Raw genomic sequence first — 26603 nt, 5'->3', positions numbered from 1 at the left:
CAATGTGTTCTTTATTTCTGCTATGTCATTCTTCATTTCTACTTGGTTGGTTTTCAGTGTTTCTATATCTTTATTCATGGTGCTGATGTCCTTACTCATGCTTTTGAGCTTTCTCAAGATCATAGCTCTTAACTCTACCTCTGATAATTTGCTTAACTGCATTTCATTGATCTCATCTTCAATAGAGTTCTCTTGTTCTTTCATTTGGGATTTGTTTCTTTGTTTCACCATTTTGGCTATCTCAGTGGGTTTTAGAGCCTACCAAATTTTCCCTGTGGGTGTTGGTATTCTGCTATTTGTGGCTCCTACTGGGTTTGGATGAGCCTGGGTGGGCCCATGTTAAACACCACTGTCAAGTCTTACTTTCCTGGGTAGATTTGCAAGCCCAGGAATGGTTCAGTTATCCTCTAGCTTATTCCTGGAGGCTAGTAGTCTCAGTTACTCAGTACCTTGGAATGTAGCCCTGGTGTTCTGCATAAGAGGATTTCCAGAGGGTGGGATACATGCTGGTTGTTAATGAGCCTCAATTTTCATTTCTTTGCCTCACCTGGGAAACGCTGAATCTCGGAGTGGGGGGGAGGGGCTGCTGCTTTTCCCCACAGCTCTGGGAAGGAGCACAGTGGCCGCCGTCCTTTGCGGCCGCAACTCAGCAAAAACTCTGAGCGCCCTCCAAATCTCAGGTGTCCCCACAGAGTTCCATCCCAGCCTGCCCTCCCTCTGCCATAGCCCCCAGGTGAGTGGCTGTGGCTACTGTAGCACTCTGTCCCAGCTCTCTACGCTGTGGAATGGGCTTGATCTTTATTCCCCAAGAGCGCTGCTCACAGTTAAGACTACTGCTGTCCGTGGGCTCCTAGCCCGCCACCCTCTCGTGCTTCCGCAGGTCCTACCAGTGTCTCTGGTTATATGGTCCTGTGCTGCAGCTTTTCTGTTGCTTTTTTCTGAGGATTTGTCTTTATTTTAGTTGTAATTCCCGTTTGGTCCTCGGAGATCATCTGTGTAGCTTCCATTCACTCTGCCTCCATTTTCACAACCCTCAAACTCACAACCTTTCAATACATGGGATGGTGCTCTAATTGACTGAGCCACATTTACCAGGGCCCATTTTTTAAAAATATATCTGTACATCTTTTCAAAATGTGTAGTTTTGGGGAAGTAATAAAACATCTTTTCATAAAATTTTGTTACGTATTTTGTTATGTAATTGGAATGTTTTGTTATTGTGTTATTTTAAAATAGGAATGTTACGTCTTGTACTTGTCTCACGTAAATAATCTGCTATCAATTCTGGTTGGAAAGTTGTATTATTTTGTTTTATGAAGTAGACTGTATTGTGTAGAAGTTAAGAGTGATGACCCTGTCACCCTGACCAGGTGGCCCAGTTGGTCGGAGCATTTTCCTGTACACCGAAAGGTTGCAAGTTTGATTACAGTCAGGGCACATACCTGGGTTATGTGTTCAATCCCTAGTCAGGGTGCTGATGGGAGGCAACTGATCGATGCTTCTCTCTCTCTCCCCCCCTTCTTTTCTCTCTATGATCAATAAAAATATATTCTTGGATGAGCATTTAAAAAAAAAAAGAGTGATAACTCTGTAATCAGGTGGACATGGTTCATAATGTTTGAGTGTTGAAGCTCAAGTTGTTTTTTGGATCATTAAACAAATATTTATTGAGTACCTACTTTGTGCCAGATACTATTCTATGACTCTTAGGAGTATCAAAATGATAATATCTCTGCCCTAAAAGCCATACATTTCAGTAGAGCGGTCTGGAGTGGGGAAAGAAATTTTAAAAAAAGAAAAGTAAATTGTATAGTATGCTAGAAGGTGATAAATACTATGATGATAAAGCTGGAAAGGGAGGTTTAAGCGAGTTGGGTGGGGAGAGGAGCAGTTTTTAAAGTAGAGTAAATGTCAGAAGGCTTCACTGAGTCTGTGACATTAGATCAATGACCTAAAGGAGGTCTAGGGAGTATGGGGACAGTATCCTAGGCTCTAAGGAGGGAGCATGCTTATTTGGGGAATAGGAGGAAGGTTAGTGTAGCTAGAATAGACTAGGTAGCAGGAGTTGTGGTAGATGAGGCAGAGAGGTAAGACTTTATAGACCTTTGTAAAATGTTGGCTTTCACTCTGAGTACTCCTTTTCACTTAGAATATTTCATATTAGAGTGTTTAAAGGTTACATGATCTGGCTTATTTTTGAAAGAATGACAGGCTATTTGTTAGGATCAGACTGTAGGGAGGGGCAAGGATGGAAGCAGAGAGACCACTTAGGAAGCTAGTGCCGTAATCCAGGTGAAAAATAGTTGCTTGGGCCAAGGAAGTGCAGTCGACTTAGTGAAAAGCAGTTGAATGAGGAGGGTGAGAGACAGGGAAGAGTGAGGATGGCACTGAAGATTTTGGCAGCAGTTGGAAGGATACCGTAAGCAGAGAATTGAGAAGACCAAGGATGAAAGGGAAAAGGAAAGTTCTATTTGGGACATTAGAAGTTCAGGTTATTAGACATGCAGGTGGAGATGTTGAGGAGGCAGTTGGAATTCATAGGTAAAGTGTAGGCCAAAGAAATCAACTTGAGAGTTGTCAGGATATAGATGAAATTTAAAGCCATGAAAAGGAGACTGAGAAAGAGCGACCGCAAGTTAGAAATAAATGCCAGAGTGTGGTGTGTTGCAAGCCAGGTGAAGGTGGAGCTTTAGGGAACAGAGAATGACCAGCTATGTCAGTGCTGCTAATAGGAGAGTAAGGTGGGGACTGAGAATTGACATTTGGGTTTAGCAATGTGGAGGTTGTCACTTATCTTAACATAATTTAATAGTTTGGCGGGGCAAAAGCCTGATCAGTATGCAATGAAAGGGCAGTGGAAGAAGAGGAGCTGGAAAGAGAAAGTAGTCCTTTCAGGCGATGCCAAAAAGAGAAGCAGAGAAAGGGGCATTATGTGAAGAAGGAAATAGGATCAGAGGGTGTTGGTTTTGTTGTGTTTGTTTTGAGGTAGAAAAACTGTTTTTTTGTTTTGGTTTTGGAAATCGTCCAGTAGAGGGGAATAAAATTGATGATGCAGAGAGAGGACATTTTCTAGGTAGTATCCTTGACTAGGCAAGAAAGGTTGGAAGTTCATGTACAAATGACAGGAGAAGGTAAAGTGAAAGTTACCGATGCTAGTGGGTTGGTATGTGTGAAGGTGGAAGCTTATGGAAGTTCTCTTGTGATCATTTCTGCTTCCTTAGTACTAAGCGTGAGAATGGGAAAAGGAAGAGGAGTTTGTGATTTGAGCAGAGACGGAAACACCAGGACTAGAGAAGGATGTTTTTATGTTATTTCTAAAAACAGTTTCTTTAATAAGAAAAATAATCTCAAATATAATTATTTTAAATTAAGGATTTCATTTTCCAGTTGAAGTTCTACATATGCTGCACAGGTATCTTTTCCTATTGTATTGACTAATACATTAAGTGAATTTTTTATTAGTATATTTTGATGCATGTCAAATCATTTTCTAAAATTATGTTGCTTGCCTTGGCCGGTTTGGCTCAGCGGTTAGAGCGTCAGCCTGCGGTCCAGAGAGACCCAGGTTCGGTTCCCGCTAAGGGTGTGTATCTCGGTTGCAGTTTTTCCCCGGCCCTGGTTGGGTCATGTGGGTGGCGACAACTCGATGTGTTCATTTCACGTTGATGTTTCTCTCTCTCTCTCTTCCACTCTATCTGAACAAAATATCGAAAAATGTCCTCACGTGAGGATAAAAAAATTAAAATTATGTTGCTTATTGATTATACATTAACTGATCAAAATATATTGAATGATCTTCTATAGTATAGATTTTTGCAAAGAACAGTCATGATTATTTAATATTTATCTTATGTGTTTTTTACTCTATTATTCTACCCTTCTTTGTTCAGGGCTCTGTGTGACACCCCAGGTGTAGATCCAAAGCTTATTTCTAGAAGTTGGGTCTATAATCACTATAGATGGATTATATGGAAATTGGCTGCTATGGAATTTGCTTTTCCTAAGGAATTTGCTAATAGATGCCTAAACCCAGAAAGGGTGCTTCTTCAACTAAAATACAGGCAAGTTTAAAGCATTACGTATTGTAACCACATCTTGTGATATGGTTCAGACCTCTGTGCAGTCTGTGATTTCATGTCATAGAGGAACACAAGCCAACTGGCAGTAGCAGGTGCTGTCCCACACTGCCGTTCAGTTGTGTGGAGTAATTCTCATCCCCAGGTCCCACTTAAGGGAAATTGCACATTTATGCACCTCTTCCTTCCCTCTTCCTCCACCCCCTTCTTAACTTCTTGGAATATCAATTACCAATTTGATCCACTTTTCAAGGATTGCTAGTAAAGCATCTTTGCATTTGGGGGATTATAATATTTAATTCATATGCTAATGGCATAAAACTTAATATATTGCTAGCTACCTAACTGCAAATTCTTTTCTGTCTCAGTATTTCTTCAATAACGGTATTACATTTTTATTTTCAATTATTTGGTGACTATTTTTACATTGAAATTGTAGACTCACAATTCCTAAAATAATGCATTTTCCTTTTATTTTTAGATATGACATGGAAATTGATAGAAGTCAGAGATCTGCTATAAAAAAGATAATGGAAAGGGATGACACAGCTGCCAAAACACTTGTTCTCTGTGTTTCTGAAATACTTTCGCCAAGCACAAGTCTACCTGAAACTTCTAGCAGTAAAACCAGTAGTGTGGATACCAGCACGGCAGCCATTGTGGAACTGACAGATGGGTGGTACGCTGTGAAGGCCCAGCTGGACCCTCCGCTCTCAGCTCTGGTACAGAAAGGTAGACTGGCTGTTGGGCAGAAGATCATCACTCACGGAGCAGAACTGGTGGGCTCTCCTGATGCCTGTGCACCACTTGAAGCCCCAGAATCTCTTGTGTTAAAGGTAAGTTAAATTAATGCACTTCCTTAATAAAAATCAGTCACTGATTCAGTTAAATTCTAATACGGTTTTACATTAGAATTTTAAATATACTTATGCCTGTTAAGGATATTCTGTTTCTTGAAATGTACTGATACTCTCAGTATAAGTGGCATATTTCTCAGACACACTTCTCATAACATACCCCCGCCATTAAGTAGTGCGCGTCTATATAAGGCTTATAATCCCCCCCCCCCCCCCCCCGCGAAAAGCATTCACTGATGCAACCCTGTCTGCCCCCTATTCATGCCCCACAAAGGCAACCACTGCAGATCCCTTTGGCTGTTTCTTTGCTCATATGCTGTGTCTTCTTCTCTCCTTTAGTTTAGACATATTCTCTCCATATTCCTGCTTTGTTCTGAAGTGGTTATTTCTACATATGCTGCACAGGTATCTTCCTGGACAGGATTTTCACCTCTTTCTGTGTCAGTAGCCCTATCTTCTGGATTTCATATCTTTCTAGATTTATTCTTCAGTTTTAAGGATGTACAACCTCCAGAGGCTTCTTGAGAAAGGGAGCATGCACCATTTTTTAATCATTGTAAGGTTGGCCGAATATAGAATTAGAGGTTGAAATAATTTCTTCAGAATTTTGAAGATGGTTCTTCTGTTATCTTGCTTCTAGAGTAGCTTCTGCTACGTTCAGTTTTATTATGGGATTTGTTTCCAAGAGATTTTCAACATCATTTGTCTCCAGTATTCTGAAATTTTATAGTAATGTACTTTGATATCGGCCTTACTCTTTAATCATCGTTCTGGGTACACAGTGGCAATTAATCTATAAACATATATCCTTCATTGAGTTCTGAGACATCTTCTTGAAGTAGTTCTTGGATAATTTATTCCCTTCTACTCCATTTTTTTTTTTTTTAATCCTGATATTTAGGCTCTAGACCTCTTAGATTGGTCCTCTGATTTTCTTATTTTTTTCTCCTATCTTTCATATTGTTGTCTAGTTCTTAATTTTACCTTTTAATCCCTAAAGTGAATTTGTGCTTATTGGTATAATATTTAATTTTCAAGAGACCTTTATAATTCCCTAAATGTTTTTTTATGACATCTGGTTCTTGTCTCATAGATTCAGTGTCTTCTCTCTGAATGTATTGATTAATATCTTGATTTATTTTAGTTTTTTCTGCTCCCTGCATTTTTTCTACTATGAGAACCTCTTTTCTTGTTTGAGTCTCAGGTTGGATATTTTCCTCAACTGGTGGTTTTTAGCTGTTCTTTCCTCTTCAAGAGAGGGGCACTAATGAGATGATTAGAAGCTCTCTGTGAGGTGGGGCCTGTCAGCTTGTAGGGTAGTAAGGCAGGGATTAGATTGGTTTTTGTTAGGGGACCCTCAAATATCAGTAACTGTTCTGAGAGCTGAACAGAGTAATAAAATTAATGGGGATTCCTTTACAGCATAAGGATTTTCATTGCATTTTTGTTTTCAACATAGCATCTCACTTGCTGCTGCCTGGTCCAGAATCCAGGATGTGTGTGTTCAGCCTTTCCAAAAAGGAGGCTCTCCTGAGTTCTTTTTGAACCTATAGAAGGGAAGAACAGTCCTCTCATTGCTTGGTATTTGAGGTCTTAATTACCTTTATACAAAATCTCAACCATTCCTCCCATTTTCAGCTCCTGACTGCAGAGGTACCTGTTGCCTTCAATTTCTTTCAGTTAGTTTGTTTCATATTCGTAACAAGTTTGCTAGCTGAGTAACCTTGAGTAGGTTATATAATTTCCCTTATTCTTCAGTCTTGTCACCTGTAAAGGGGGAATAAGTCTTAGGGTTGTCATGAAGATTAAATGTTACGTATGTAAAGCACTAACACTCTGTGTTGGCACCACAGTAAGTGCCCTGTGAATGTTTGGTATTCTTGTTAACTGTAATTATTCTTGAGCTGCTTTGTTATTTACCGCTTGTCCAACAAATTTTTAACTTTCAAAATTTTGGTGATTATCTCATCTACTGTCCTCCTCAGTTCTCTTTGTCCTTGTAGATTTTTTTTCCCTAGGAAGCCTAGGTAAATAAGTATATTTTAATCCATCATGTTTTATTAATTTTCTAATACAGGCATACTTCAGAGGTGTTGTGGGTTCAATTCTAGACCACCTCAATAAAGCAAATATCTCAATAAAACAAGTCACATGAATATTTTGGTTTCCCAGTGCATATAAAAGCACAAGAAAAGATATTCAACCCCTTTCATCTCATGGCACACACAAACTAATTATTAAAATTCTGTGACACACCAAAAAATATATTACATTATTTGCCATTCTGACCAACAAAAAGGTATCATTGACACCAGACAGTTATTGTTGTGTTGGCTGTTTTCATTTTTTTATTGGCCAACCTAAGGGAAAAGAGGCCAGTGCTCCTGACTAAATAGGTAGTGCATGTTTTAACATTCTTGCAGCACAGCAGTGTGCCTCTTGGCGCCATGGCACACAGTTGAAAATTGCTGCTATAGTCTGTTAAGTGTGCAGTAGCATTATGTTTAACAAACAATGTGCATATCTTTTTTTTTTAAATCCTCACCTGAGGATATTTTTTCATTTATTTTCAGACAGAGTGGGAGAGAGAAAGAGAGAGAGAGAAACAACGATGTGAAAGAGACACATCGATTTGTTGCCTCCCGCACAACTCCGACCAGGACTGAGGACCTAACCACAACCAAGATATGTGCCCTTGACCAGAATCGAACCTGCGACTCTTTGGTCCATGGGCCTATGCTCTAACTGCTGAGCCAAACCAGCCAGTGCCAATGCGTATACTTTAATTAAAATTACTTCATTGCTTAAAAATACTGACTGTCATCTGAGCCTTCAGCAAGTCTCTTTGCTGATGGAGGGTCTTGCCTTGACATTGATGGCTGCTGACTGATCAGGATGGTGTTTGACAAAGGTCGGGTGGCTGTGACAATTTCTTAAAATAGGACAACAATGAAGTTTGCCACATGGGATGACTCTTTCTTTCACAAACGATTTCTCAAAGATCACTAATCACAGATCACCATAACATGTATAATATAAATGAAAAAGTCTGAAATATTGTGAGAATTACCAAAATGTGACACAGACACAAAGTGAGCAAATGCTGTTGGAAAAATGGCCCTGATAGACTTGCTCGGTGCAGGGTTGCCACCAACCTTCAGTTTGTAAAATACACAGTGTCTGTGAAGTGTAATGAAGTTCAGTGCAATGAAACAAGGTGTTTCTGTAGTCATATTTACATAACTTTAAGACTTTTGAGCAGTATGAACAATTTTTTTTTAAAAACCGCTTTATTGAGACATAACTATGCAATTTACTTACTAAAAGTGACAATTCCTTGGTTTTAGTCTAGTAACAGAGTTGTGCCATCATCACCACAATCAGTTTTAGAGCATTTTCATCACCAGCCTACTCTTCTGTTGGCAGCACCTGCCCTCTTCAGCTTTCAAGCACCCACAGGTCTTCCTCAACCTAAAAGAAGAAAAAGCCTCCCTTAACTCTGCTGTGCACTCTCTGGCCATTGTGCAATAGGTTTCCCTCACTCCATGATTAAATCTCTTTCTTTTAAAAAATTTTCTTAAAACTTTGAAATTATAGTTGACTTTTTTTTCTTTTTTTTTTATCCTCACCCGAGGACATTTTTCCATTTTTTGCACAGATAGAGTGGGAGGGAGAGAGAGGAAAAGAGAGAGAGAGAGAAACATCGACGTGAAAGAGACACATCGAGTGGCTGCCACCCGCACGACCAACCAGGGCCGGGGACAAACTGCAACCGAGGTACATGCCCTTAGCGGGAACCGAACCCGGGTCTCTCCGGACCGCAGGCCGATGCTCTAACCGCTGAGCCAAACCGGCCAAGGCTATAGTTGACTTTTAATATTGTATTTGTGTCAGGTATACAGTCAGTCATACTCTTCACAAAGTGATGTTATTTCCAGTACCCACCTGGCACCATGCATAGTTATTACAACATTATTGACTGTATTCCTTATGCTGTACTTTACATGTCCATAACTATTTTCTAACTACAAAATTCCTTTACCTTTTTCACCCATCCACCTAACCCCCTCCCTGCTGGTGATCATCAATTTGTTCTTTGTATCTATAAGTCTGTTTCTTGAACAAAATTTTAAGATACTATATTTTAAAAGTATTTTTACTTTCGTACAATTTTTCTGCTTATTCATTTTCTTATTTACCTTCATGACACTTTTTAAAGTGGACATTTTGTCCTGGCTGGTTTGACTCAGCGATTAGAGCATCGGCCTAAGGTCCAGAGAGGCCCGGATTTAGTTCCCGCTAAGGGCATGTACCTCGGTTGCAGTTTGTCCCCGGCCCTGGTTGGGTTGTGCGGGTGGCAGCCACTCGATGTGTCCCTTTCACATCGATGTTTCTCTCTCTCTCTTCCTCTCTCTCCCTCCCGCTCTATCTGAATAAAAAATGGGAAAATGTCCTCGAGTGAGGATTAAAAAAAAATTTAAAGTGGACATTTTTAAAGCAGTCCTAAAAGAATGAAAATGTTATGAAATTTGAAATAAAATTGAATATATTAATTTATAAATCGATGTATTCCTTAATTTGTCCAGATTTCTGCTAACAGTACCCGGCCTGCTTGCTGGTATACCAAGCTTGGATTCTTTCCGGACCCTAGACCTTTTCCTCTCCCCTTGTCATCACTTTTCAGTGATGGAGGAAATGTTGGTTGTGTTGATGTGGTCATTCAAAGGACATACCCTATGCAGGTATGACATATTCTTGAAACTTACTCTTTTCTTTTCTGAGACAGTTAATTTGAATGATTACTCTTTGCCATATATTTCTATTTGATGTATTATTACAGTGGATGGAGAAGACGTCGTCTGGATTATACATATTTCGCAATGAAAGAGAAGAAGAAAAGGAAGCAGCAAAATATGCGGAAACCCAACAAAGGAAACTAGAGGCCTTATTCACTAAGATTCAAGTGGAATTTGAAGAGCATGAAGGTAAATGAGTTGTATATTAAAAGTTTATTTATGTGAAAACAAGTTTTTTTTTTAATTAGAAGTTTTGGAGGCTTCTAATTTAAATTTTGTAATGAGGTGAATTGTCTTTAAGTAATAAATTTCTTTTTTCTAATTCTGAATTGAATTTTTTTCTGTTGCTTCTCATTTTATATTATTACATAAATATACAGATAAGCATTGAATTTACCCAAAATTACTACACTTCTTTCAACACACTGGAGCTTTTAGATACTTGTAATTGTCTTGGGCAATAATACATGACATACTCACAGCACTATTCAGAAATCTTAAGTAATCTCCCTCTTGAGGTTCAATCCTAAAATATTTAAAGTATCTTTTTAAAATTTAAATTTAAATTCGAGAAAGAATAGCAGAGATGGAAAGAGCTATCAAATTATTTTTCCCTAGACAAGTCCTGTGTGATATGTCACTTACATGTGAAGTATAAAAAAGGCAAACTTGTATTAGGAAGAGAGTATAATGGTGGTTACCAGGAGAGGAGATGAAGGGATAATACTGATGGTATTTAAGGTACAGACTTGTAATAAGCAGTAAGTAAGCCAGAGATCTAGTGCACAGTATAGTGAATATAAAGAACAATATCGTACTACAGTTATGCAATATGATAAATATTTGTACAAAGGCAGTCATATGAGAGTGTATAAGTGTGTCCAAATAACATGTTGTACACTTTAAATTTAGTGTTACATGTCAAATGCATTCAATAAAAAATAAGAAAAAGACTCAAAAAATTATTTTCCCCTAAGCCATTGTCATTCTATTTCTTCAGTGTCCTTATCTTCATCATATAACTTTTGCATTTCTTGTTATTGTTGGGCTTTACATTATTATACTTGGAGCCAGAACTTATTTTCCCTGTGGCATCCATTTTAATAGTAAAAATCATAGTTTTTGTTTTGTTTTTTTGCTTATAGGACATGAAATTTACCTTTTTATTGCTGAAAATTTTATGTTCTACTTTTCTTCATGATTTTCTATATTATTTAACTTCATGTTCTGTATAAACCTGCAAAAAAAATTAGACTCAAATTTTGATTTGCTTAAACATATTACTAGCTTATGTTGTTTTCATGATTAAGTCAGTCATGAAATTGTAATTTACAAATTAATCAGCCCTGGCTGGTTTGGCTCAGCAGTTAGAGCATCAGCCCTCAGACCAAAGAGTCTTGGGGTCGATTCCCAGTCAAGGGCATGTACTTGGGTTGCATTTCGATCCCTGGCCCCAGTTGAGGTCATGCAAGAGGCAACCCATTGATGTTTTTCTCTCTCTGTCTCCCTCCCTCTCTTCCACTCTCTCTAAAAACCTATAGAAAAATGTCCTCGGGTGAGGATTAACCAAAAAACCCCAAAACAAATTGGTCAAGTAAAGTCTTTGACAATTTTTTAAACCATGAATACAATAGCTTCACATTTTCCTAGAAAAGTTTTAGCAGATAAATGGTTTTATATTTTTTTAATCTCACTTCTTTATGTGTTTAATCTCACTTCTTGGTTGTCTTGTTTTCAGTGTTGTTAACTTTGTGGTTTAGCTAATTAGTTATGCTTTTTTTTTTCCTAGAAAATATAACAAAACATTGTACACCGTCATGTGCACTAACCAGGCAGCAAGTCCATGCTCTGCAGGATGGTGCAGAGCTCTATGAAGCAGTAAGGACCGCGCCAGACCCCAGTTCCCTTGAGGTGAGAGAGGAAGAGGGCATTCAGTAAGCCTTGAGGTGAAAGGTGTGGGCACTCTCTGGCCATAATGGCAAAGCAGTGTGTTGAAATGCTGTTTCTCAAAGGGGACGTATATATTTTTGGGGTCTGCAGTGATAAGCCAAACAACAGTGGCACATTTTTTATTCTGTACAAAATAGAAGGTAGGAACATTAGATAATTTTATATATTAAATAAATGTAGCTTAAAATGCAGGCAAAACTTGTTTACTTTTCTCTGGTCCGTGGGCCAACGCTCTAACTGCTGAGCCAAACTGGCCAAGGGCTGTTTACTTTTAAGATAGAACAAGTGTCTTCAAAGCAGTATCTTAGTTTCCCTGTCCTCAGCTCTTTCTCAGGTCCTACCTGGAGTCTGTCTCATAATTCTCTACTTCAAGGGGACTGAAATGGACAAGTGCAAAAGAACTAAACTGTGTGAGACAGCATAGGCTTAAGAATCATGGCTCTGCTATTTATTAGCCAAGCAAATTGGACATAAAATAGCTATAAAAAGGGCATAAAATAAGTTGTTTTAGGGTCAAATGAGATAATATATGTGAAAATGTAGTTATAAAGTTTTTTTATAAATGTTAGTTGCTGTTGTTAGAACATCATTTTATATATTAAGGTAAGCTATCTCCTAAATGTTTAGACACCCGGGTATCTAATTAATACAAGGATTAGCTTGCTAGACAGGGAGGAGGTGAGAAATTTTAAGAAAACTATTGTTTGTTTATTGATTAATCTCATTTATTTGGTGACAGTAAATCTTGTATATAGCCTTAACTTTCTTAAATAACAAGTCTACAAAATAAACAATACTCCCCAAGGAGAGTAAGCAGTGCTATTCTGAATAGAATTCCCTCATATTCCCAAATGGTACAACTCGAATTCTCCTGGTGAAAAGTGAATCCGGTTTGAAAGCCTGTGTGTATACTTGCTACAGGCCTGTAAATTAAGGCTTTATTTTGCTTTCCTGAAACATTATTTGCCTCTGTTACTTATATTATTACATGTGTTGAAGCTTATGCCTTTTCTGAGTCATCAGGATGGTGGGGTTTTTTTGTATTTTGTTAATCTTTACCTGAGGATACTTTTCCATTGATTTTTTTTTTTTAGAGAGAGAGATTTGGGGTGGCGGGGGAGAGAAACATCGAGGTGAGAGAGACATATCAATGTGAGAGAGACACATTGATTGGTTGCCTCTTGCACGACCCCGACCAGGGCCAGGGATTGAACCTGCAACCCAAGTACGTGCCCTTGACCAGGAATCAAACCCAAGATTCTTTGGTCCATAGGCTGACGCTCTAACTGCTGAGCCAAATTGGCCATGGCATGAAGATAGTTTTAATTTCATCCACAGAATTTAATGAAATATTTATTAATCTGGTATCCTTTTATAGAATTTATTTATAAAAAGGATACCAGATTAATAAGCAGAATGAGAGTTGGAGAACTAAGTTCTAGACCTGATCCTTCCACTTTTTAGCTGGACAAGCTATCTCTTTGGCTTTCTTTCTACCTTCTATCAAGAGAAGGCCTGAGAGGGGCTGATCTCCAAGGTTCTGAGTTTATGTGATTCTGAGGCTTCACTCAGATAAAGTTACCACTAGAATTCTTGGAGGGAAAAATAACCATCGATTTCTAAAATACCCTGTCAAAAGGATTTGTTTTCAGTGACAATGCTAATGTTATGGAACTTTGGAAATCACGTATTTCTTTTTAATTCATGTTTAAACATTGTCTACATTTTTAGCCCTTTTCAGGGTACAGAGTTCAAATATCCCTTCTTCATGTAGATGAAGAGATTAAAATTTGTAAGGCAACAGCAGTCTAGTGTGTTATATGTCAAATTAAATTTCCTATTTTATTTTTTGTTTACTCATTCGTTCAAATGAGATTGAGTGCATTCAGGGTGGTATGGCTGTAGCTATTCATTCATTCGTTCATTGATTCTTGTTACAGTGGGTGAGATTCCCAAGAAGTATAGAAGTTTGATGAATTGATTGGGAGAAAAGTGTAGAAGCAGTGAGAAGTGCTTGCAGCATGTGTCTGTTTTGTTTTTTAATTGAGTGTTAGAGAGAGAGAGATCAGTTTGTTGTTCCCCTTATTTATGCATTCATTGGTTAATTCTTGTATGTGCCCTGACCAGAGGTCGATCCCACAACCTCGGCATATTGGGACGACACTCTAACCGAGCTACCAGCCAGAGCTAGCACGTGTCTGTTTAAATTGTATCTACTGTTCCAGAGAGTTCATGAAATTATATTACAGGGGCTAAGAATGAGGGCTCTTGAGCTAACCCTACCCATGTGCCTCTGCAGTTATTTATTCTCTCTGCACCTCAGGTCCATCATCTACAACATGGAAACAATAACAGTACCTACCTCATAGGGTTATTGTACTCCTTAAATGAATTAACACATCTATCACACATAGATCCATTTCTCAAAGAGAGTGAGCTTTCACATGTTAGCCATTTATAATGTCATCAATGTTGATGGATATGATTATTAGAGTATATTTATAAGTAGGGGTGGTTTTGGCCCTAGGGAAATTTGTCACAAAGATTAGTAAACAGCCCTGGCTGGTTTGGCTCAGTGGTTAGAGTGTCAGCCTATGGTCCAGAGAGACCCCGGGTTCGGTTCCCACTAAGGGCATGTACCTCGGTTGCAGTTTGTCCCCAGCCCTGGTTGGTTGTACAGGTGGCAGAGCCACTCGATGTGTCCCTTTCACGTAGATGTTTCTCTCTCTCTTCCTCTCTCTCCCTCCCACTCTATATCTGAATAAAAAATGGAAAAAAATGTCCTCAGGTGAGGATAAAAAAAAAAAAAGATTAGTAAACAGTTTAAGACATCAGAACATATTTGTTATGTGATAAGCTGTGTACACTAATCTCCAAGTTTATATTGTCACACCCTTAAAGTGAACTCGCTCAACTCTGTTGTATTTTACCCCCATTTAAAGGGATTCATTTATGCCCTGGATGGTTTGGCTTAGCGGTATAGCGTCGGCCCGCCGGCCAGTGAGTTTCAGGTTCAATTCCTACCAAGGGCACGCACCTTGGTTGGGTTCGTCTCCCGCCCTGGTCAGGGTCGTGCGGGAGGCAACCAGTCAATGTGTCCCTCTCATGTTGATGTTTCTCTCTCCCCCTCCCATTCTATCTGAAGATAAATAGAAAAATATTCTCAGGTGAAGATTAAAAAAGAATGAATAAATAAAAAATAAAGGGATTCATTTAAAATAGATGAGGTATTTTGTTTACTTTTTATTCCAACCTTATCTGCTTTCATATGTTAAATAATCACAGGGTTATTTTAGTGAAGAGCAGTTAAGAGCCTTGAATAATCACAGGCAGATGTTGAATGAGAAGAAGCAAGCACAGATCCAGTTGGAATTCCGGAAGGCTCTGCAGTCTGCTGAGAAAGAGGAGCAAGTGTTATCGAGGGACGTTACAACTGTATGGAAGTTGCGTATCATAAGCTATGAGAAAAAAGAAAAAGATTCAGGTCAGTATGTAAATTTTTTGTTTTTATCAGTTTTAAAGTATTATATTAATAAAATTATTTCAAGTGCTAGATAAAGTGTAAAATTAGTGCATATCAGAGGAGTAAAAATGGTCTGTTAGTGTCCACAAAATGATGATAGAATCCTCAGATCTTAGTTGTTATCAGTATTCTTTTTTTTAAGGTATAAAAAATTATTTTTAATTTAGTATAAATAAATGTTTAACAAAGTTACATATGCCCCAAAGCTTTTATACATTTCTCTACCTGACAGTGATCTCCAAGGGAGCCAATGAGGCTCCAGACGTGGCTTCCACTCACTTGGAAACCAATATAACCCCCCCCCCCATCACTCCCGAAAATCAGGAAAGGAAACTGCGGGAAAAAATGCCCAGCCAGCAGCTTTGCAATTCCTGGTGGAACTGGGTTCTGGGGCGGATCAGTAAAGGGTGGGAGTGCTCAGAGTGAGGAGCTGTGGTCCCCAAACTCATAGACTGAAACCACTGATGGTCTTCCAGCTCCTCTCCCTTCCATTCTCTGTTTTCTCCCTTCTTTTTTGTCATTCTCTGCTCTTTCCTGTCTCTCTCTCTTTTTGGCTGTTTTCTCCAGCCTCACACCTCTTTTGTTTTCATGTCCTTCAAAATGGCCCCCAAGAGACAGCTGTGATTTTCATTGTTTTGTAACTGCTGAAAGTTAGAAAATACCAAAATCAAAGAGATGCTGTTTAGCATGTGGAGGTGAACATTTTCATTTTTTTTATCCTCACCCAAGGACACTTTTTCCTTTTTTTGTTCAGATAGAGTGGGAGGGAGAGAGAGACGGAGAGAGAGAGAGAGAGAGAGAGAAACATTGAAGTGAAAGGGACACATCGAGTGGCTGCCTCCTGCACGACCAACCAGGGCTGGGGACAAACTGCAACCTAGGTACGCGCCCTTAGCGGGAACCGAACCCAGGTCTCTCTGGACCGCAGGCTGACGCTGTAACTACTGAGCAAAATTGGCCAGGACATGGTGAACATTTTCATCGGCTTTATGGTCCTTTAGAACTTGTGGCCAAATTTTTTTACCAAGTAGAAGAGAAGGAGCCTGTGTCCACCTGGTCCTATCCTAAGGTGGCCTCTGGATTGGAGCAGAGTTGGGCAGGACAAAGGGGCACTGTGGGTCTCACCTTTGCCCCCAAAGGATCCCAGGGCGCTGGTCTCCATAGATGCTGGAATCTGGCCCAGATCCAGTTTTGGGCCGAGCTTGGAACCAAAAAAAGATTTCCTGGAGTCAAGTTACCAAATTTAGTGTGACAGTCACTTGTAGTGTCCAATGAAGACTAAGGGCTAGCAATTCTAAATAAAGTGTTCTCCTCATTGGTTGGTCAGGAAGAGACCAAATCAATTTAGGGATTCCCCCAGTCCACTTGCTTGGATCACTGGCTTTTCCTGCCATGGGGTAAAATTTTTTATCTCACAGTTCTGTAGATCAGAAGTCTGGAAGGCACTGGCTGGGTTCTCTTCTTAGTGTTTCATGAGGCTGCAGTCCAGGTGTCAGCTGACTGCGTTTTTATCTCATGTCCAGGTTCCTCTTCCAAGTTCACTACAGTTCTTGGCAGAATGCATTCCCAGTTTCTTGTGCTGCCTGTCACCAGAAGCCACTCTGCTTCTAGAGGCCTCCTGCATTCTTTCTCATGTGGCCTTCTCCATCGTCAGACCAGTAATAGTGCACCATGTCCTTCTTGTGCTTGTCTCTGATATCTTCTCCTTCAGTATTCTTTTTTTTTTTTAATCCTCACCTGAGGACATTTTTGTATTCAACTTCATTTAGAGCAGGAGGGAGAGAGAGAAACATCGATGTGAGAGACACATCGACTGGCTGCCACCCACACAACCCCAATTGGGGCCGGGGAGAAACTGCAAACAAGGTACGTGCCCTTAGCGGGAACCTAACCTGGGCCTCTCTGGTCTGCAGGCCGATGCTCTAACCACTGAGCAAAACCAGCCAGGGCTTCAGTATTCATTTTTAAAGAAGAATTTTAAAGATTATCAGTTTTTCCAATGTGTCTTTTTTCTCTTTATCTGAATAGTTATATTAAGTATCTGGCGTCCATCATCAGATTTATATTCCCTGCTAACAGAGGGAAAGAGATACAAAATCTATCATCTTGCAACATCAAAATCTAAAAATAAATCTGGAAGAGCTAACATACAGTTAACAGCAACCAAACACACTCAGTTTCAACAAATACCAGTAAGTACTTCTCATTGTAATTTTTTAGTTTTGATAAATGCATATGAATTTATAGAATCTATACATGCTGCTTTTTTTTTTTTTTTTTTTTTTTTTTAGGCTTCAGATGAAATCCTGTATCAAGTTTATCAACCAAGGGAGCCCCTTCCCTTCAACCAGTTATTGAATCCAGACTTCCAACCACATTGTTCTGAGGTGGACCTAATAGGATTCGTAGTTTATGTTGTGAAAAAAATAGGTAATGTATAGCATATTTAGTTGTAGCTTTTTATTGATGCTTTTGAAAAACATTATCTTTTAAAATTTGTCTTAGGATTAATTGGTACAAATCAGCAAATTTGGTAACCAGTTAGGCACGGTTTTAACCTCAATTCTTAATGAAAAACAATTCTACAGTATTACAAGGAAAGAACTTACATCCCATTGTGTGCTACTTAATTTTAAAGAAATTGCTAGGAAGCACTACAACATTTTAGTGATTACTGCTACACAAATAATTAGTTTCCCTATGCAGTTAACTGAGCATTCAAGCCTCTGCCTCCAGCTTTGGTTTGGGGTTTCTTTTGTCCCTTTGCAGTATCTCTCATTATCCCTTATGATATCATTGTTCTAAAGCCTACATTTTAAAATATAGCTTATCCAACTTTTTTTATTGTTAATGTTGGTTTGCATGGCACATATCTTTTTTCATTCCTTTATTTTTAACCTACTGATGTCTTTATAATTCAGAGTGTGTTTTTGGTAGACAGCATAGTTGGGTCTTACTTTCTTATCCAATCTGACAGTCTCTATCTTTAATTTGGTCATCTTTAATGTGATTATTGATAAGGTTGGATTAAAATATACCACCTTGTTGGCCGTTTTCTATTTGTCCCATCCATTTCTCATGTTAGAGGGCAATTCTCGTGATATTTCTGTGTATGTGGTAGCAGCCATTGTCTCAGACTATCTTTTCAAGAATGTTTGTATAGCAAAGAGGCCTGCAAGGACAGAGGGCAGATTTCTTTCCTGCAAAGGAAGTCTGATCTCTCTCTGTGAGTTTTTTTTCTGTTTGTTCTTGGTTTTGGGGATTTCACATATAAGTGAGATAATAAAGTAATGGTCTTTCTCTCTCTGACTTATTTCACTTGGCATAATGCCTTCAGGGTTCATCTATGTTGTTACAAATGACAGGATTTCCTTTTTATGGGTGAATAGTATTTCATTGTATGTACCACATCTTTTTTTTTTTTTAATCTGTTCACCTATCCACAGACACTCAGGTTGTTTCCCTGTCTTGGCTAATGTGAATAATGCTGCAGTGGACATAGGGGTGCAGATATATCTTTAGCATAGTGATTTTGGTTCCTTTGGGTATATACCCAGAAGTGGAAATGGTAGATCATCTGATGTTTCTATTTTTAACTCTTTGAGGAATAAATCATTTTAAATAACAAAGAAATACCTTTGGAAGGTCAGCTTCAGTGTTTACAATTCCCAACATCTCAGCCTGGAGCTATTCTCTTATTTCTAAGTACTATGAAGTGTCGAAGACCAGGTAAGGTCTTCGTTTACGCACAGAGGCTTCTATTTATTGAAGATTTTGTGCCAGGCACCCCAGTCTCCTCCACTCACAGTCTGTCCCCCATTCCACTTCAGCTTTGTTGACATCTTCCTTGCTGTTCTTGAGCCCACTGAGCTCACTTTCATCACAGAGCCTTTACACTCAGAAGCTTTCCCCCAACAGCCCATGGCTGGCTCCTTTGGCTCCTTCAATCTCGGGTCAAATGCAACCTTCTAAGACGCCTTTCCCTGACTGCCATTTGTAAAAGAGCAGTACTCCTTTCACTCCACAACCTAGCTTTAAATTCTTCATAGCACTCAGCAGCGCCTGACGACGTGTGTGTGTGTGTGTGTGTGTGTAGTGAATTCCTTGCTTTTCTACTACCCTGTCATGGTTTCTCCTTTCTCTGCTCTTTGGCTAAGGTTTATTGTCCATCTCCTTTTCGAGAAGGCCTCATGCACCATATTCCATGAATTCCTTATATTTTGTCATGTGTACCTATTGCCTTGTGAGACTGTGTCTTGGTTAGGCATAATATTATGGGATTGCGCTTTCTTTCCTTCCCTCAGAACTTTGTAGAAATTACTCTTTTGGCATTGAACAGTCTGGGACTGGCATAATGTTCCCCCCATTTAGGTGATAGTCTTTTTACGTCTGGATAGCTGGAGAATATTTTGTTTTGTAGTCCAAAACTTGACTGTGCTTTGGCTTAGTGAAAGGAAGATCTATACAGTTCTCCGGGGTGCGGGGTGCTCTTTTGATCTGCAGACTCTGTGCGTCTTTATTTCATGGAGATTCTGAAATTCCTTTGAACATTATCTACTCTTCCATTTGTTAGTATTTCTACTTCAAGGAAATTAGTTACTGTTGTGTTGCATAATTTTTGTTTTATCTATTCTCTGATTGCTTCTGGGGTTTTTTTGTTTTTTGTTTTCATCTCATTCACGATTATTATATTCAGACTTATTTTTGTAATTTTATTTTCTGCAATATGTTTTATTTCTTGCTATTTCTAATGCATGTATCTGACCCATTATGATCATATATTGGTGGTCTCAATTTGTTTCTTTGGTCCTGCACTCCCCTTTTCGTCTTACAGGGCTTCTTATCCCATATTCTAGCTTTTATTTTATTGAATATATGTTCTTATTAAGTTCAATAGCATGAATTCAGTTTTGAAGAAGTGAGAATCTCTTCTTTTCCTTCAGTTTTGTTTTCTTACGGGTTGTGCTCTTTGCTGTGTTCTTTTCTCCCTTTTCTGATAGGTTCCATTTGGTTAGTTGTGTGTTGATGCTTTGTGGGGTTTCTTTGACTGGAGTACGTTAATATGCCACATTGTTTTCATAGCATTTCATTTCCTCTTGATCAGACTTGGTGACTTTCCCCACACATTCCACACATTCTGTTGTAAATGCTGAGTGAGTAGCAATGAACAAAACAAGCAAAAATCTCTGCCCTCGTGGAGCTTACATTATGGTGTGGTGGGAGGGATCACAAATAAAATAAACAGGTAGCATTTCTACTTTTCTTAGTAAGTGTTAAGAAAAAAATTAGGTAGGGAATGACAGACAGGTAGTGTCAGGGGGCAGGAAAGAGAAATGTAGCTCTAGATAAGAAGGTGAGGAAAGACCTCACTGCAAAGTTGACATTTGGGTGAGACGAAGAAACAGAGGGAGGGGGGCATGTGGACATCTGAAGGAGAAGCAGTCCAGGCAGAAGAAATGGTCATGATACACTGTGGACTGATAGCAGAGGCCAGGGAGTGAGTATTCACAGCTGGGTAGAGGCACCTGCGGGACCAGACAGCGTGCTGTTTCTGAAAGTGGTGGAGGAGTGACACCACCTGACTAGGTTTGCAGGGATCACTCGGCTGCTGTATTGAGAACAGATGGTAGGTGGCCTTAGCGTACAAACGGGAACCAGCTGGAGGCTGTTGAAGAATTTTGGCAAGAGGTGATAACAGTTTGGACCAGACAAAAGCAATGGGAGTGGTCAGAAGTAGTCTGCCTGGTTGTATTTTGAAAGTAGAGGAACACTGTGGGGTTGAAGAGAGGAGTCAGTGCCAAGGTGTTGGTCTAAGCACCTGGACAAACGGAGCTGCCATTCACTGAGAGGGAAAAACTGCCAGGAGAAACAGGTCTCTGGGGAAGGGCAGGAGCTGTTTGGAGGTTACATTTTAGGAGCTCATTCTAGATAGTTATACTTGCCAGCTGGATACAGGAGTCAGTTCAGGGGAATGGTCTTGGCTGAAGCTATAAATTGGGATGTCAACATCCAGGTGGTGTTTAAAGCCATGAAACTGGCCGAGGTCACTGTGGGTATGAGAGGAGATTAAGAAGTGACTTGGGCACTCGGATATTTGGGAGGACATTTGGAAGAAGGCAGTATTGTTTTGAATGTAATTAGAGGTAAATTCTAAAATCAGAAGATTGAACATGCTTGGGAAACATAATTTCTCTAAAAGCAATATTTAAGATTAAAATCTATTAAATCAGTCTTCTGATAAAATTGAAAAGTGAAAGGTTAACAGTCATTTGCAACAGGATAAACAAATCATTCTCTGAGAATGGCAGTTCTTTTCATTCCTGTTATTTATGGGGGAAATGGAATTCTCAAGGCAACAGAACAAGAAACTATAAATAGTAGTAAGAGTGAATGTTTGGTCCTAGATTTTCCTAGCTTCATTCCTATCCCAGCTTATCCAGTTGTCCCTTTCCACCACCTGTGGGGTCTTGAGCTGGTCCTTTAAAAGTTCCCTCTAGGAGCAGCCAGGCCGGACCTTTCTTAGCGTGCCCGTGCGGAAACGCAGCTGCGGGTGGAGGGTTCCGAGGCCTCCGAGGCTGCGCATCGGCCGGGCAACGTTGCCAGCTTTTCCTGGAGGAATGGGAGCCGAGCTCTCCGCTGTGCTCTCAGCCACATGGGCTGGCTCACTCCCATCCGCCCCTCGTTCTGCCAGGGTGGCGTTTAAGTCCCCACCGGCCTCTTCTGGGCCCCAGCTCAGCTTAGGTGAAGGCCCACCGCCTCTTTAGTCGTCCCCACCCTCGCAGGAGCCAGGGCCACGCTTTTCAGAACCTGCACGCTCATGTGGCCACGCTCTTCAGATAGAACCTGCATGCTCATGTGGCCATGCTCTTCAGATAGAACCTGCACGCTCCCCGTGGCCACGCTCTTCAGATAGAACCTGCACGCTTCCCGTGGCCACGCTCTTCAGATAGCACCTGCACGCTTCCCGTGGCCACGCTCTTCAGATAGAACCTGCACGCTTCCCGTGGCCACGCTCTTCAGATAGAACCTGCACGCTCCCTGTGGCCACGCTCTTCAGATAGAACCTGCACGCTCCCTGTGGCCACGCTCTTCAGATAGAACCTGCACGCTCCCTGTAGCCACGCTTTTCAGATAGAACCTGCACGCTTCCCGTGGCCACGCTCTTCAGATAGAACCTGCACGCTCCCTGTGGCCACGCTCTTCAGATAGAACCTGCACGCTCCCTGTGGCCACGCTCTTCAGATAGAACCGGCAATCTCTCCATGGCCACGCTTTTCAGATAGAACCCGCACGCTCCCCGTGGCCACGCTCATCAGATAGAACCGGCAATCTCCCCGTGGCCACGCTTTTCAGAACCTGCACGCTCATGTGGCCACACTTTTCAGAACACATTTTGGGCACTGAAAATTTTTTAACATTTTATTTTGAACTAATTTTAGGCATTCAGAAATAGGAATATATCCTAAGAAGCCTGAAACACCAATCAGAAAGAATATATGTACCCCTATGTACATAGCAACACTATTTACAATTACTAAGATCTGGAAACAGCCCAAGTGTCCATCAGTAGATGAGTGGATAAAAAAAAAGCTGTGGTACATGTACACAATGGAATACTATGCAGCTATAAGAAAGAGAGATCTCTTATCCTTTGAAATAATATGGAGGGACCTGGAGAGTATTATGCTAGGCGAAATAAGCCAGTCAGAGAAAGACAAATACCACATGATCTCACTTACTTGTGGAATATAATGAACAGAAAAAGCTGATGAACAAAATAGACCCAGAGACATAGAAAGGAATGTGGTTCAGACTGACACACTTCAGAGGAGGGGAATGGGGGGAAGGATAAGCCAAAGAACTTATATGCATGTAGGTGGAACCAATGGACATAGAGAACAGTGCTGGGGGTGGGGAGCAGGATGGGGAAGAGGGTGACTGGGAGGGGGGGGACATCTGTAACAAAATATAAATTAATTAATAAAAAATAGTTTCCAAATATCCCTCAGCCAGCTTCCCCTAATGTTAACATCTTGTATAATCATATTTCGGTTATTACAGTCAGAAAGTGAACATTGGTACAGTATTATTGCCTAAACTTTAGATTTATTTGAATTTGAAGTTTTTTATGTACTCTATTTTCCATTTTCTATTCCAGGATTCCACTTTCTATTAGTCATTATTTTGCCTTAGGTTTCTCCAGTCTTTAACACTTCCTCATTATCTTGACACCTTGAATGGACTGATCAGTTATTTTGTAGCATTTCCTTCAGTATGGGTTTTCTCATGGTTAGAGTAAGTTACACATTTTTGGCAAAGTTACCACAGAAATGATTTTGTCTTTACATTGTATCAGGGGTCAGTGATGTTGCTCTCTCTTATTGCTGGTAATGGCAACAACCTTAGTCACTTGGTTCAGGTGGTATCTGCTGGTTTTCTTAACTGCAAATAACTGACTTTCCCTTTGTAGTTAATAACTATCTTGGAGGAGCTCTGGCCAGTTTGGCTTAACGGTTAGAGCATCGGCCCACGGACCAAAGAGTTGTGGGTTCGATTCCAGCCAAGGGTGTGTACCTCAGTTGCGGTTTGTCCCTGGCCCTGGTCGGGGTCCTATAGGAGGAACCAGTCAATGTGTTTTTCTCACGTTGTTTTTCTCTTTCTCCCTGCTCCCCCCGCCCACTGCCACTCCATCTGAAGATATTTGGAAAAATATCCTTGGTTGAGGATTTTTTATATATATATACATATATATATATATATACACACACACACACACACACACACACACACACACACACACACATACACACATCATACGTGTGTGTGTGTGTGTATGTCATATGAGGAGATTCATATTCTACTTCACTGAAAACTTTCACCCATTCATTTAGCATCCATTTTTGTTTGCAACAGTTATTACTGTGGTATTTGCTTTAATGGTAGTTTTCTTTTTTCCATCTACTTTCATTGGAATTCTACTGTGAGGAATAGCTACCCTTTTTCCCCACATTTATTTATTTGATTTATATCAGTATGGACTTATGAATAGTTATTTTATTCTCTGGGTTAAAATACAATACCTTTGTTTATTCTCCTGTTTCAGTTTGGGCCATTAGGAACTTTTTTGGGTTGACTCCATATTTTTAGCACTTCCTTCCTTTGTTAGCATTTCAAGGTGTTCCAGGCTCATAAGTTCGCTGCCACAGTTTTGGAATCAACTACAGTGAGTCTTCACTTAACGTTATTGGTAGGTTCTGCAACTTTAAGCAGTGACATATAGCAAAACCAGTTTTACTGCTGGCTAGTTGATACAAACAAAGGTTAAGTTCCTACAGCATCTCATCAACATTATAATGAAACAACATTGAACAAAATGATGTTATTCAAGGACCTGCTTGTTGTACCTCTCCAATGAACCCTGGGTCCTTTTTCTTTCTTCCTTCCTTCCTCCCTTTCTTTTTCCTTCTTGGAGAAAATGGTATTTAGAACCAAGATCTGATTGCTAGGTGTGCTCCTTACTACAGGAGCATCACTGCTTGTAGGCCCTTTCAGACATAAAGAACTATGACATATGTTTGTGTTCCACTTGGATTCCCTCATATCTGGTTCATTCTCTTTGGGGGATATATGAAGAATACGTGGAATATCATTGCTTTTTTCAGAGTCAGAACTTCACAGAAAGACAGACTCAGAGAAGTGTCCCTCCTTCCTCATCCCTGCTAGGTCTTTTTTCCCCACCCATACCCAGTCCCTGTAGTTTCTGATGTATCCTTCCTATATGTTTTATACAAATGGACAGATACAAGTATATTAGCTTGTATCTCCTTCTTTCTTATAGGAGATATCTCCAGTCTTTCTTTATAGCGCTAGTCTTTCTTTTGTGCTTTTATTTTTCTCCTGACGGTATGTTTGGAAATCACTGATTGAGATCTTCCTCCTCATGTTGTCAGCTGCATAGTACTCCATTATAAGGGTGTGCCGTGTTTTACCCAACTACTCTCTTAGGCATGAGCTAAGATAGGTTGCTGCCCTTACCAGTGTGACCCAGTGGTTAGAGTGTCAGCCCATGAACCCAAATGGTCTCAGGTTCAATTCCCAGTCAAGGGCATGTACCTGGGTTGCGGGTTTGATTCCCAGCCCCGGTCATGGTCATGTGGGAGACAACTAGTCGATGTGTCTCTTTCATGTCCATGTTTCTCTCTCCCTTCCTCCCTCCCTTCCACTCTTTCTAAAAAACTCAATGGAAAAAATGTCCTCAGGTGAGGATTAACAAACAAACAAACAAAAGATAGGTTGTTTTAAGTGCTTTATAATTACAAATAGTGCTTCAGTGAGTAACCTTATACATGTGTTTTCATGAACCTTTTTCATGTGTATGTGCTATCACTAGAAGTATATCTTCAGAGGAGAGAACTAGAAGTGGGATTGCCGAGCGAAAGGTACGTATATGTCGCTTTGCTAGGTATTACCAATTTTTCTCCAGAGGGTTGCACACATTTGTATTCCCACCAGCAGTGTACAAGCAGGCCTGCCTTCCATGGCCTCAGGGATAGAACGTGTTGTCACTCTGACATTAAAATTTTAGCAGTATAAACAATAGGTCATTTTGGAAATCCTGAGCTTTCTCTAACTGTAGTTAGAGGTTCCTTGCATTTTAAATTTATCTAACACATATATAATGAAATGGGGTTGTTTGTTCTCATTTTAGGTCTTGCTCCTTTGGTCTATTTGTCAGATGAACACCATAACTTACTAGCAATCAAGTTTTGGATAGATCTTAATGAAGACATCATTAAACCTCACATGTTAATTGCTGCAAGCAACCTCCAGTGGCGACCAGAATCCAAATCAGGAATTCCTACTTTATTTGCTGGAGATTTTTCCATGTTTTCTGCCAGGCCAAAGGAGAGCCATTTTCAAGAGACATTCTACAAAATGAAAAATATCATTGAGGTAAAAGCAGTTTTGAGCATTAACACACTTTTTGGTATTTTCCTATTTTGAGAGTCAAGTATCAAAGGAATGGCAGCTTTTATGAAAAGTAGATGTTGAGACACAGTGTCAGGTGAGGTTTTCAGCATATGTTAATTGCTCGTGAACCTGAGAAGGTGGGAACGACAGCTACCAAGAATAAGAGGATGATTTGAGGGTAACTGAGTTAGGAGAGCTGGTGAGAAGGATGTTCAAGCTACAGACCATGTAGGCAAACTGGAAATTGGTGAGAGTGATATGTAGTTCATAGTAGCTGGTAGTGTAATTAGTTAACAATATGCAGACTCCAAATTTACATTTTAAACTCCATATCTATTATTTTATACAATTCATACCTATCTTTGTTTTTAAATAATCCCAAGTAGGAGAATGCTAAAATTATTTTCCTTGGAACTTACGCATTTTTGCT

General features: G+C 39.9%; 1 protein-coding gene across 2 annotated transcripts in view; it reads left to right on the top strand.

The window, feature by feature from the left end:
- Positions 1 to 26603, top strand: part of BRCA2 (BRCA2 DNA repair associated) — a 70761-nt gene that overhangs the window by 40614 nt on the left and 3544 nt on the right. For both annotated transcript variants that reach the window (XM_036251353.1, XM_036251352.1), the window contains exons 16-24: positions 3891 to 4061; positions 4558 to 4912; positions 9520 to 9675; positions 9774 to 9918; positions 11519 to 11640; positions 14965 to 15163; positions 17231 to 17394; positions 17494 to 17632; positions 25911 to 26155. In XM_036251353.1, coding sequence (XP_036107246.1) covers positions 3891 to 4061; positions 4558 to 4912; positions 9520 to 9675; positions 9774 to 9918; positions 11519 to 11640; positions 14965 to 15163; positions 17231 to 17394; positions 17494 to 17632; positions 25911 to 26155 — 1696 coding nt within the window. The remainder of the gene's footprint in view (positions 1 to 3890; positions 4062 to 4557; positions 4913 to 9519; positions 9676 to 9773; positions 9919 to 11518; positions 11641 to 14964; positions 15164 to 17230; positions 17395 to 17493; positions 17633 to 25910; positions 26156 to 26603) is intronic.

The sequence above is a fragment of the Molossus molossus genome, unplaced genomic scaffold, assembly GCF_014108415.1.
Source record: "Molossus molossus isolate mMolMol1 unplaced genomic scaffold, mMolMol1.p scaffold_m16_p_10, whole genome shotgun sequence".
Classification (NCBI taxonomy): domain Eukaryota; kingdom Metazoa; phylum Chordata; class Mammalia; order Chiroptera; family Molossidae; genus Molossus; species Molossus molossus.
Note: the sequence above shows the minus strand (reverse complement) of the source record. Positions and strands in the feature narration are given on the sequence as shown.